The sequence below is a fragment of the Saccoglossus kowalevskii genome, chromosome 20 (genome assembly GCF_978046115.1).
Source record: "Saccoglossus kowalevskii chromosome 20, keSacKowa6.1, whole genome shotgun sequence".
Lineage (NCBI taxonomy): Eukaryota > Metazoa > Hemichordata > Enteropneusta > Harrimaniidae > Saccoglossus > Saccoglossus kowalevskii.
Genome location: NC_140660.1, coordinates 18506707 through 18520388, shown reverse-complemented (window position 1 = coordinate 18520388; position 13682 = coordinate 18506707). Strand labels below are relative to the sequence as shown.

Sequence of the window (13682 nt, the reverse complement as noted above, 5' to 3'; positions counted from 1 at the left end):
ACGTGCCAACCAACGACTGACTTTGAAACGTTTGAAGTTTCGAACAAACTCCCGGCACACCTTGCGCGATATGCGTCAGATCGGTGTAGAAGACGCCGACCTGCAGCGTCAATGGTGTCATTGTTTACAAACAAGCGTCTACCCATGAGCCTTTGCGTTTTTAGCGTGTGATGTTATCGTCACTTTGGACTCAATTCCTGCGCGTGCGCAGGTGACGACCCTCCCGCTTTAATCACATGACAGCAATACGGTTTATTTGTTGAGCAACAACGTGCTGTGTTACTCCAATTAAGTCGAAGTGTATATACATGGCAGGATTTGATACGCCGATAAAAAAACTTTCAACAAACAAGCTGCTCTTTGATTGGTTTGACGGTTAAATGTTAGGATTGTGGAGCCAATCACGACCAATCTTGTAAATAGTTTCACGCCAGTAGTTTAGTCATAAATGAAATTAGTAAATACTGGAATAATTCTGCTATGATGACATGGTCGCTGCATCTCCCTCTGGTATTTTTGTTTCAAGAAAGTAGCATTTCAAACTGTTCCCTAAATTGGCTGATGGCTGCATGTGATTGGTTGATGGCTGCATGTGATTAGTTAATGGTTGCATGTGATTGGTTGATGGCTGCGTGTGATTAGTTAATGGTTACATGTGATTGGTTGATGGCTGCATGTGATTAGTTAGTGGTTGCATGTGATTGGTTGATGGCTTCACTTAGTTGGTTGATGGCTGCATGTGATTGGTTAAGCCGTTGTCTGTTAGCGAGATAAGCAAAACTAGTTTTGTTCATTCTGGAACAATATTCAGGCGCATTGATTTTCACGAATGTCTCATTCCTTCGGCCGCCATAATTAACATCAAATTTATCATCGTCTATGCACTCGGAATGCATTTTATTTAACATGCCTCGAAAAGTAGCTAAGTCTTTACTGAAATTTGGACCGTAGGCATCAACTTTAAGCCACAATGTTATATTGAAGTGTTGATAAAGTTTAAAATCAGCCGAATTCAACTTCAATATTGTTTGTCGCTCCAAGTCACCGATGTCGTAACGTAGGGTATCGCTTCTCTTGTTCCTCTGTGTGTAGACGATGTCTTCAAATTCCCAACACAGAAGCTTTTTCAACAGAAGAAGTGATTCGTCAAAGTACTCAAGAATCATTACCAAATCCAACTCTTTAGATATCCTCTGTATAACGTGGTCTACCATCGTTTCGTTGGCGTAGTCTTCAAGTTCAAGTCCAAGATCGAATATTTGTCTATTACTTAGCAACGTTTTGTGATAAGGATCATGAATACGATTAAAATACATACTCGTGTTTGCGAGAAACGTTTTAAATGGATTTTGAGTGGTGTTGTGTTTAATTTTAGCGTGATTAGAGATTTTGAAAAAACCAAACACTGACTCGTATGCAGATACAGGATGACGTATTATTGTCACGTGCCTGGCATTAGGAATGACGTCATCGATAGCTGATTTGTTGAACGGCACGTGACTCAATAGCATACTATAGTTGGATCCTGGCAGAGGTGGCAACATGTTCTTCGCCATTTTACTATTGAAACGTTCTGTTCTCGAAAAAAAGCCCGGATTCTGTGATGGTAGTGCAAAGGACAGGTTGCGACTGAGGCCATAGTTTATGAATATCGAAGAAACTGTCGTACTCCCTGTTTTGTATGTCTTTACGAATGATACCTTTGTTACCGGGGGACCGCATGCTGGCACCTTCCACCTGTGTAAGAAACAAAACCCAAAATTATTCACTTAGCCTAGACTTGTATACAGTCTTTTATTTTTATTTTTTTCAATAAAATAAAATATCATGGGAGTTTGTAAAAAAATAAACAAATCTTGTTTATTTAGCGGTAACCCGGCTTATTTTATTTTATTTTATTAAAAAACACCAAAAATAAACAAGAGACTGTATGTAAATCTACTCTCAGCTAGACTATTAATAGATGATTTACTGTGAGGTCTCGCGTGTGGCGTGGTCGACGCAAAACTCGAATGATTGGAATTTTCACTGAATTTTGAATATGACATTGATATGACGTCACTACGACCGACGCTATGACCTTTGTCTGTATAGTTTCTACATTTAATTTCACCCAAAACGCGGGATCTCGCAGTGAACGGAAAGTTGTCTATTGGATTTAAAACGGGGGAGTCGTCACTTACGCATGCGTCAGGTGGCCATAGCGTGTCATTGTTTACTAACAAACGTCTACCCATGAGCCTTTGCGTTTTTAGCGTGTGTTGTTATCGTCGCTTGGGACTCAATTCTCGCGTATGCGCAGGTAACGACCCTCCCGCTTTAACGTGTCGTTCGTCACATCACGTCATGTTTGTGGGTTGTGATTGGTCCTGGCAATATCCGGGGATTGTGACTTAGGAGAATACAACACCTGTAAAATTCACTGTTTGCATAACATTCGAAGAGAATGGATTTTACATGAACGTGTGAATGGCGACGATATAAACGTGTAAATGGCATATTGTAATTGAAGAAATGAAACGAAACAAAAAGCGATAACACACGTAATGAAAATTAAACTGTAATCAGTGAAAATGGTTTTATACGCACAATATTTACAACATATTTGCCGAGATTGGCAATATTTAATACGTAAATGGTTCGTTTTGCTAATTACATATAATCAAAAATCTGTAATCAGCGAAACAAGGGTCTTACACGTACAATATTCACAACTGTCAGTCGAAACTGCAGTATCCTTGTAATAATCTCATAGTCATATATGGGGAATTTACAAGACCAGCACGAAACAAAAGACTGATAACAAAACAGGGCGGTAGGCTGAATGGCGATCCGCTCCGCTCAAAAAACACACATTTTTTCGGCTGTTGCCATTGTAGTGATGCTGAATTGTTCGAGTTACGGACATCGAGTTACGAAAATGACCACGCCCATATTTCAGAAACCACTCCCACTTTTGCGAAACCACGCCCAAATTGTAACTCGATGTTCAGTTAACAATGGAGGTAATGAGTCAACAGAACTTCGAGTTACGGGCAACCTATATTTTTATTTTTGTTAAACGTCCACATTTAGTAACAGTTAACAGTTAGCCGAACTTCGAGATACGGGCAACATGGAACTTTTTGTTTTGTTTAACGTTGTATATTTCCCGTTATTCGAAGTTCGGTTAACAGATAATGAAAATTCGAGTTACTAAATTTGGACGTTAAACAAACCAAGTAATCTAGTTTGCCAGTAACTCGAAGTTCGATTGACTGTTATTTTAAAGTTCGAGTTTTTTAATGTTACTAGAAAATTGTATGTGACAACCAGACTATTAGTGCCTGACTTCCTTGGAGGCGTAAATACGATCAATTTTAGCACGGATTACGTTGTGCGAGGTAATGTTACTTCTGTGAGATGTCGCACGTCATACACTAAAACTGGGGGAAAACAGGGTTCTGTTTAAAGGGGGAGGGTCGTAACCTGCGCCCGCACGGGAATTTAGTTCCAAGCGACGATAACAACACACGCTAAATACGCAAAGGCTCATGGATATATGCTTGTTTGTTAACAATGATAAGCAATGGCCATCTGACGCATGCGCAGATGACGACACCCCCGCTTTAATGCGTGCATAGTTAGGAAAGAAAGATTCTTAAACACTGATTTCGCTCAAATTGATTCTTAACATCTCAAATTATCTGTTTTCTGGTGAATATTTCAATATAATTTCTGGCTTGAACGGATTCAGCAACAGCCAAAGTTTCCCTCTTTGTTTATATAAGACCCATATATCTCGCGCATGCGTAGCGCGACGACTACCGCCCTTCAAACACATCGGCTTATACACCTGGCTTCTATACTGGAATCCAGCCATTAAGAGTGTCCTCTCCAGTGCACTCAAGAATGGCCGGGTGAATTGCTACGTAAATACGTAGACGGCACATCCTAGTAATTCAGCATCATCACTAATTGGCTGTCTCCATGGCTTCAGTATATTACCATGGGAACTCGCCCGCACAGACTGACCCGTAGGTAACTTTATTATCCGTAAATTGTTTAAACAACAGTTCCTTTAGTCTATAGAGGTACTGTGTTCAAACACACTCCAAGTTGTAACCGACACCACGCGGCCCCACTGTCAAGGTTATCCATGGACGTCAGATTATATTTGTTATTGAATGGTAAACGTGAACTTGAGGTGAACTACTGGCGCGTTGCTGCAAATGTATTGGTATATTGGGGTGTCATGAAACTACCGGTACCGCCCAACCCATTCACAATACATGGGTATTAAAATGTGTTCACTAAGCAGGTGAGACCATAGACCTTAAAAGACTTAAGGTCTATTGTGAGATGAACAACTCTACACATTAAACAAATAGGAAGGAAGAACATACAAAGCTTCTACATGTACTTAGAAGAGGGCACGTGAAGGCTAAGTTTCTCGTCCACCTAAAATGACGCCAATTGAAGATTGTCGTGTATACAAGTAAAAAATATGTTTGATAGTGGGCTAACACATTTTGCAAATACATTTTACAGGTAAACTGTAAAGCCAGTAATTTGGTATGTATTTTAGAATTAGATAGACACCCTATTTTACTGACTAGTATAAAACAAATGATAAAATATTGGCTAAAAATAAAAACAATGAATGAAAACACGCTAGTCCATGAAGCATACAGACTTGGCATAGAGATGGATGATAAAGGTATATTTAATTGGGTATCTGGTATCAAAAATATTTTGCACTATCCGGAAATGGTTAAATCATGGGAAAATAATGATCCAAATTATAACACTAATCTAATCAACAAAATTTGCATTAAATTCAAAAAAGTATTCGAAAACAGAGTCAAGAACAAATGGATGATGATAATAAAAACAAAAAAGAATAAGCTGCGTACATATAGACTGCTAAAGAAAAAAATGCCAGTATGAAAATTATCTAACAACAGTAACAAATGCAAAACATAGAGCAGCATTAACAACATTGAGAATTAGCGCCCATCATAATAATGACGATACAAAAAATTCCTTGCAGTGGTAGAAAGTGCACTGCTTGCGACCAAAATGAGATTGAAGACGAAATGCATTTCTTACTTGAATGCAAGCTGTATGAAAATGAGAGAACTGAAATGTTAAATGAAATAAATTTAATACATTGCAACAACACAAATACCAATTAATTGATTACAATGCTAACAAGCAATTATTATTATTATTATTATTATTATTATTATTATTATTATTATTATATATATATTCGCTGGATTTTATTTTCACTGAATCACTCTTTCAGCAAAAATGAATTCAAAGCGAAAATAAAGTATTTTACTGTGGTTGATTACACCTCATTTGCTTCACCACGGAGTTTGATAAAAAAAAAATATACTGTAACCTCAATATAATGAACACCTACCTTTATAATGAATTTCCTGATATAATGAACACATAACATGTCTCTCTCTCACAACAAATCCATTGTATTATGTGCTTCAATATAGTGAACATTTCACTATAACAAACTAGTTGTATGTCCCCCCAAAGAGTTCGTTATAACGAGGCTACAGTGTTGTATATATAAGTTGTAAGTCCCATTGGTTTTTACGTTAGACGAGACGTCACTATACGTGTTTTAACTAGTAATTTTATATATTTTACCATTCATAGGATACTCCGGTAATATTAGATATAGATCAGTATGCCGAACACTGCCAAGCGCCTTTCTCAAATCATAATCATTCTATCAGGACTGTGCTCAAATCAACGAAGCGTGCATGTTTTTCACCAGTACCTACGTTTGCCAGATATTTTTTGTTAAGATTTAATCATAGTGATTCTTTTTACACGTGAGTCGTCCTGCATATTTCCAGGGTTTTTTTTTTTTTTTTTTTCGTTTCACGTCTCACTGGCGAACACTATTGTGATTGTTCCGTTGACTCGTTTCCACAGCTATGCAAAAAAAGTTGAAATTTCATGGCGCAATCACAGGATTCGGTAACTTATCTCCAGTTTAAACACGCCGGCTAGACTTCAAACAAGAAATTCGGCGCGTTTAGTCGATTCTTGGAAAATAGGGTTACCAATTTACTTCAAGTTATTTTGGTTATAAATAGAACACCGACGATTTTGCCACGTTTTCACGATGTGGGGCGTTTAAATCGGTCAAGACTAAAGTCCAGAGATGTAAATGTCTATATTATAACGAGCCTTGATTGCACAGGAGCAAGGGACTCCATGAAGCATGCTGGGGATAGAAAAGTAAAGGCAATTGTTTGGACAAATTTCATTTGAATTAACGGCATTGCCACTTCTTGTGTTACGTGGTTACTCCGCGGTAGCACAAGTCACTGCCTACTTACCATAGTCTGAACCAACCACTTGTTTGTTTACCCACTGCTTCGCGTAGCAAGACACTTTCCGTCAAAAATACATATTCTAGACCAATCAGCACGACTGTCACAGCGACAATGACCAGAAAAAGATATTTCCTACTCCTATTTCCTACGCGGCAGGCTTGAGTCAACAACATTGCACTTAACCTTCAATAATAGCCCTAACGTCAATAATCAAAGAAAGCATAGAAAGAACTCCCGTGTGCTGAGAGTATTTGGGGCAGATTAAAAAAAATAGGTGGTCGTCGCGCCGCGTCCTGTTCGATATGGAACTCATTGCGACGTATACAACGCGTGTAAAATACATTGTTTATTTACATGAAATTCGAACACGCGCTGTGCGACGACCACCGCACTTTAAGATTAGCCTTTCGAAGAAGAAGCTTGGCAACTAATATTTAATATTTGTCTGCTATTTGAGATGCACAACGTAACAACGTTACAGAGAACACTGGGCAAAATCGTTGATAAACGATTGTATACGTTCAGTATACGCAGATATGATTACGTATACAAATCGTGGAATATACGTACATATGCGATACGTATTTTTATGGTTTCTTTCACACATGCCCGCATTGGGTGGCACGCAGCGTATACGTACGTATTTTACGTGCATTCTCGTAATACAATTTACCTTGTTTTACGAAGTCTGTATATTTACGTATACGTGGAGAATAATGTGCGCGCGGCATTTTCCGGTCTTACCTGTGAGTAGCGATCGGGGCCGCCAGTATTTATTATAAATAATTACCAGAACTGTTGAATCGCATGGCATCTTGAATTGATCTAACAACGTCTCCTGTGTTGCCGAGTACATGTAATTGAGAAATTGCGGTGTACAGGTACAATTTGAAAACGGTTGTTACTAATTTCTAAATTGAAAAAAATATGTTCTGACTGAAGTATAACATCGCTTTGATATAAGCGTGACGTCTTCATTTGTCTCACTATACACTGGTGAATTCGAACACAAGACAGGATATCCTCGGGGGCGGACATCCGGGCATTTTCTACCGCCTGGCAACCCTCGTGGTGAAAACAAAGCCCAAAAACTCGCAAAAAACGGTACTTTGCGATGGTTGTTGAGAGTCCCCTGAACAGTGAAACAAGATTAGCCCTACGTGTGTAACATATATGAATTTGGTTGATCAGGATTACTTCAAAGTTGAGTTTGTGTTGTTTTCTCGAGTTTTCACCGGCTCCACCGGCGTTCCACAGCAGCGTGCACAAAGCCCATAGAAATACGTGGTACAGTGGTGTGCGTCTTAGCAACTATAACCACATTAACTCGGAACACATAACAGTGAACAGCGCTAAACATAGCAATTTCATTTCAAACAACTATGGATATTTCTGGCTAGTACTATTTGCAGTGACGTTTCAGATTTTCGAACACAATTCTCATTGTCTTCGTTGAACCATAGACAGTCTATTATTAGGAACTGTGTAAATGTTTGTGAAAACTAGACTGACGATTTATATTTTAGTGCATTCACGTCACGTGACATAGACTGACATCAGTTAATTATTCTAGTTCAGCAGCGCAACGGTTTACCGGTTCATGTTTCAACGAAATCTTAATTTTAACTTTATTTATTGTCATAAATACAACATTGAATCACTGCAGTGATATTCATAGTCACATACATCTACTGTTTACTGCAGCAAGAATTGCAAAGAAATAATTCATATTGTTTAGAAGCCTATTTATACTTGGGTCACGACGACCCTTTTCCGAATCTGTCTGTAAACGGGTATTTTGTTATCAGGTTTCATTTATAAATGTGAATAAATGTTTATCTCTTACTGTCATTTGAATTCCTAAATAAATTTTACTAGAAATTCACCGTTTTCCATAATCTATGGTGTACGTGAGAAATACTCCAATGGTGCAGTTTCAGCTTTGTGGTAGAGTGTCTCACAATTAAATGCTCGAACTTTTGCGAGCGTCCCGCCGTCCAAAATATTGAGGGCGCAATACACTGGTTGGAACCGTCGATTTGATAGTTACTAACAAATCATTACATTGTGTTTTTAGTACGTACAGAATAGTAAAATAACAAATATCCGCATTACTGGTGAAATAATAAAATAATAATCGAACGTGAAATGTCGAATTTTGCAATCGTATTAGTATTTCACACCCCTACTAACAAAATGGTGTACGCTAACGTGACTTTTAACCACCGAAGTGACGAGCCCTTTTGAAATCAGTTACGTAATTGTTGCATTAACCCAGGAACAAGATGTCCGATTTCCATTGCAGTTGTCGATTGTCTGACGTTCAGCCTGATCTCAATCCCCATCTCATCTTCACCAAGTCGAAGTTTATTTGGAAGTTTTAATAGATCTCGCCCACTGTTTCAAGCACCTCGGGTCACCAAAATATGCAGTAAATCGTTTGTGCAAGAAAATCATGGCTACATCAAAACAGACAGAAGAGGAAAACGTGCTATTTTAGAAACCAAGTCACCACAAGAGAATAATATCAACCCTTTTAGAGGTTGTAGAAGAAATCAGCGTGCCCAGATTGACCCCGCAGTATTTGTAAGTTGTGTTCATGGATGTACATCCATGTTGTGTTTAACTTTCAGTCGATGTAGCGTGTCTAGCTGTGTCATTCCAGGCACACATAGAAAAGTCATTGTTCAATTTTTCACACTTAGTTCATACCATTTCATTGTAACTATTATAACTTGTATTCAGTGGATCGTTTTTGGCAGAGCTCCAGAAGGAGTACCTACACTTTATGCAAATTTTTTTTAAACTATGCTAATTTATTCATGACGTAGCAGTTTCTGTGCTCATGAATATTCATTAATTTGTGGGTCAATACATTTTAAAAGGGGCGATATATTATTTTTGGGGGAAGAGTTAGAAAGGGGGATTAGCAATCCTTAGGGGGTCAATACAAAAGAGGGGACCCATTTGGAGAGCAGCCATGCTTCTCGTGTCTGTTGTTGCACGTGACCTACAGCTGTCAACTGTGTTCGTTCTTCGACGACTTCGACTGGCTTCCATGTGGGGTAGTATTCTTGTGTTCTGTTTGACTTGAGTTTTTGAATCCGCTGTTTATGTTTTTAACGTCTTTCATGTCTTTTGTAGGAATGTCCAATCCGTGATTCGAACTTGCGATCTTTGAGTTCCCAACGCACTGTCTTGTCCTCTGTACCACGAGTGTCTTCACACAGGAGTTAGGATTTAAGTCCTATTCATAGGAGCACTGTCTTCACTAGCATTCAAAAATCTAACTAAACATACTGGATTCGAACCAGCGATCGCTCACTTTGCTGACATAGTACAAATCAACTGAGCTATGTGGGTAGTCATGCAAATTAAATAATTTGTTGTCATATTTAGCTTTATTGCCAAATGGCGTTTGCGAGAAAAAGATGGGCAGGCAAGGGAATTGAACCCAGGTCCTCCTGATCACTATGCAGAGAACTGACCCACAAGACCACATTGGATTGACTGGATGTGTTTGCATTTGATAAGACTATATAGTGTGTATATATATAGAAATACAACATATTTCTATTATTGAGTTACAATTGTCCAAAAAATTGCCAATTTTGTGTTTTTACTTGTGTAAACTATATGCATGCCATAACCCGTTAGTGTACATCTTGCCAATTGGGTGTTTGCCATTTGCGTTGCCCATACCTGACCCGACCCTAACCCTAATGTCAAGACACGTTCTTGTTTATAATTGCTCAATAATGATACTCTGTTGTGCACTGTCTGCGGGTAAGTTGCATTGATGTCAACTGATTAAACAAGTCGCATTTAAGTAATTTCCACTATTAACGAGTGGTTAAATTGTGACAATAAATGTGTGGACAAATATTTGAGATTAATTTTGGTGTAGACAACTCTCGTTTAATTATTTTACACCATTACAAGTTGTTAAATTGAGAGAATAAATGTCTCAACAAATATTAAATACTTAGTTTGATGTAAACAACTCACGTTTGATTAATTCCCACAATTACAGGTTGTTAAATTGAAAGAATAAATGTGCGGACAAATATTTTAGACTTATTTTTGTGTAGACATCTCTCGCTTGATTAATTCCCACAATTACATGTTGTTAAATTGAGAAAATAAATGTGCGGACAAATATTTTAGACTTATTTTGGTGTAGACAGCTCTCGTTTAATTATTTTACACCATTCCAAGTTGTTAAATTGAGAGAATAAATGTATGGACAAATATTTTAGACTTATTTTGGTGTAGACAGCTCTCGTTTAATTATTTTACACCATTACAAGTTGTTAAATTGAGAGAATAAGTGTGCGGACAAATATTTTAGACTTATTTTGGTGTAGACAGCTCTCGTTTGATTAATTCCCACAATTACAAGTTGTTAAATTGAGAGAATAAATGTGCGGACAAATATTTTAGACTTATTTTGGTGTAGACAGCTCTCGTTTAATTATTTTACACCATTACAAGTTGTTAAATTGAGAGAATAAATGTGCGGACAAATATTTTAGACTTATTTTGGTGTAGACAGCTCTCGTTTAATTATTTTACACCATTACAAGTTGTTAAATTGAGAGAATAAATGTGCGGACAAATATTTTAGACTTATTTTGGTGTAGACAACTCTCGTTTAATTATTTTACACCATTACAAGTTGTTAAATTGAGAGAATAAATGTGCGGACAAATATTTTAGACTTATTTTGGTGTAGACAACTCTCGTTTAATTATTTTACACCATTACAAGTTGTTAAATTGAGAGAATAAATGTATGGACAAATATTTTAGACTTATTTTGGTGTAGACAGCTCTCGTTTAATTATTTTACACCATTACAAGTTGTTAAATTGAGAGAATAAGTGTGCGGACAAATATTTTAGACTTATTTTGGTGTAGACAGCTCTCGTTTGATTAATTCCCACAATTACAAGTTGTTAAATTGAGAGAATAAATGTGCGGACAAATATTTTAGACTTATTTTGGTGTAGACAGCTCTCGTTTAATTATTTTACACCATTACAAGTTGTTAAATTGAGAGAATAAATGTGCGGACAAATATTTTAGACTTATTTTGGTGTAGACAGCTCTCGTTTAATTATTTTACACCATTACAAGTTGTTAAATTGAGAGAATAAATGTGCGGACAAATATTTTAGACTTATTTTGGTGTAGACAGCTCTCGTTTAATTATTTTACACCATTACAAGTTGTTAAATTGAGAGAATAAATGTGCGGACAAATATTTTAGACTTATTTTGGTGTAGACAACTCTCGTTTAATTATTTTACACCATTACAAGTTGTTAAATTGAGAGAATAAATGTATGGACAAGTATTTGAAACTTATTTTGGTGTAGACAACTCTCATTTGATTAATTCCAACAATTACAAGTTCTTAAATTGACAGAATGAATGTATGGACAAATATTGACCATCATATTTGTGAGTAAATACCTGTTGTTTAATTAATTTCCACCTCTACAAGGTTGAGAGAATAAATGTGTCGACAAATATTTGATACTTATTTAGGTGTAAGAACTCGTGTTTGACCAACTTCCACCATTGCAAGTTATTAAAATAATGAAATAAATATACTGGTATCATTGGATATTTGATTTAATTGTGAAACTTTCTAACAAAATGTTAACTGCTGGCTTCGAACCCTCAATCAACAATTCCGCAGACACAGTATAAATTCAACAACACCACAGAAGATATTCGTCTGTTGCCTGAATTGTTTTCGTAATATAGGGAACGCCATCGACACTTTAACAAAACTTACCTTGACTTGGGTATCTCTTGTCACAATCTGGAAACTGTTGAACAAATTGCGCGTCGTCCAGTTTAAGACGTTAGTTATTTTATTATTTATTCATTCAGTTTTGTATGGTGGAGTTTTGTGAGGTTTATTATTTTTTTGCGACGTTCTTTGTTTACTTGTTTACGGTTTGAGAGATTTCAGTTTATTTGATTTACGTTTTTACGGTAGCTCTGAGCGGGACTCGAACCCACTGTCTTTTCAAGCTAATTTTGTTTTGATGGCACGCTTGTGTACCACGCCACGACGTTGGTCGTTACGTGGTGTTCATTTTTCTAACTACTCCAGTGTTCCGATGAGTTGAACGGAAAAGCCAAAACGATTGCTGGTTTCTGATTGCTTCGGTTCTGGTGAGTGTGTATCTAGTGTGATTCGAACCCATGTCGTTTGTATTGGGCGTTTTTTTATTTCCCATGTTAGCTACGCCGTAATATGCAACCACTTCCCCGTTTTATTGTGATTTTGAGTGTTTAATGATGTCTTCCTCACGCGTCACGCCATGACCCAGTTTCAACCACACGGCCATTTTGCAACACAGTTCGTGACCCTCGGCGTCACCCGACTGACTAATGAGCGTTCTCTTCAACTGTTAAGCTTATAGTAGGATTTATTACCGTTATTATCATTATATTGTCACGTGATTTGTTTTACCTTATGTGTAATGTCTTAAGTATCTTTATTGTAATTTGTATATACCAATTCGTATCTACCGAGGAAACGACCCCGATTGAAGGTCATGTATTTTATGACGTCACCAATTCGTGTGTAGGTACTGCTTCTAGATCTGTGCCTCGTTTTTGATTATAACCTGTAAATCGCTATATACGCAATTTTCTTTTATGTGTCAGAAAAAAAATGATCAACTTACGTCCCGGTGTTTGAGAACAAAGTTACGGGAAAAATAAATAAATGCATGGTGCGATCAGGCCATGACTGTAATGGCGTAATCATTTCTGAATTTATAAATTGAGTTGTTGTGCGTTCCTTTTTGCAAAATCATTTTAATTTCGTTTGGATTTTCTCAAAGAAAAAGGATTGTCTAAATTTATAAATTAACCTTTGGCTTTTACAAAAATAAACAAACTACATTTCAAAACAAATCTTTTTTTTTTCGTTTAGACTGTTTATGTCTTCTAAAATCCCAACCTCGCGTCCACGTCGTGGGAGGTGGAAGTGGACTTCAGTACCGATCTGGACTTTAGTGCCGACCAAAAGAGGCTCTGGTGTCTAGTGGTGATCTACTACGAGAACAATGATTTCCGATTACGTGCTCAACTACTATGCGGCGACACCTCAAAACAGGGCTTTCCGTATGAGGTGACACCTTTTGAAGGAAACAAAGGGTACTGTAAACAATATGTATACGCACTATTAGGATGAACAAAAAAACTGCTAATTAGAATTAAGTAGGTATATGCATCGCGTCACATCTTTGCGTTTTATCACAGTCCCTCTACCGGCTGCGTACTGATCACGTGACAATGCTTTGCAT

At 37.3% G+C, this 13682-nt stretch overlaps 1 protein-coding gene across 1 annotated transcript; it reads right to left on the bottom strand.

Moving 5' to 3' along the window:
- Positions 1 to 680: 680 nt before the first annotated feature.
- LOC100369507 (galactosylceramide sulfotransferase-like) lies at positions 681 to 1556 on the bottom strand. Its single transcript, XM_002732530.1, has one exon. The coding sequence runs from the start codon at positions 1554 to 1556 to the stop codon at positions 681 to 683; it is 876 nt and encodes a 291-aa protein (XP_002732576.1).
- Between the last annotated feature and the right edge of the window lie 12126 nt (positions 1557 to 13682).

Coding starts and splice junctions, on each gene's coding strand:
- LOC100369507 (XM_002732530.1), bottom strand. CDS start 1,556: ATGGCGAAGAACATGTTGCCACCTCTGCCAGGATCCAACTATAGTATG.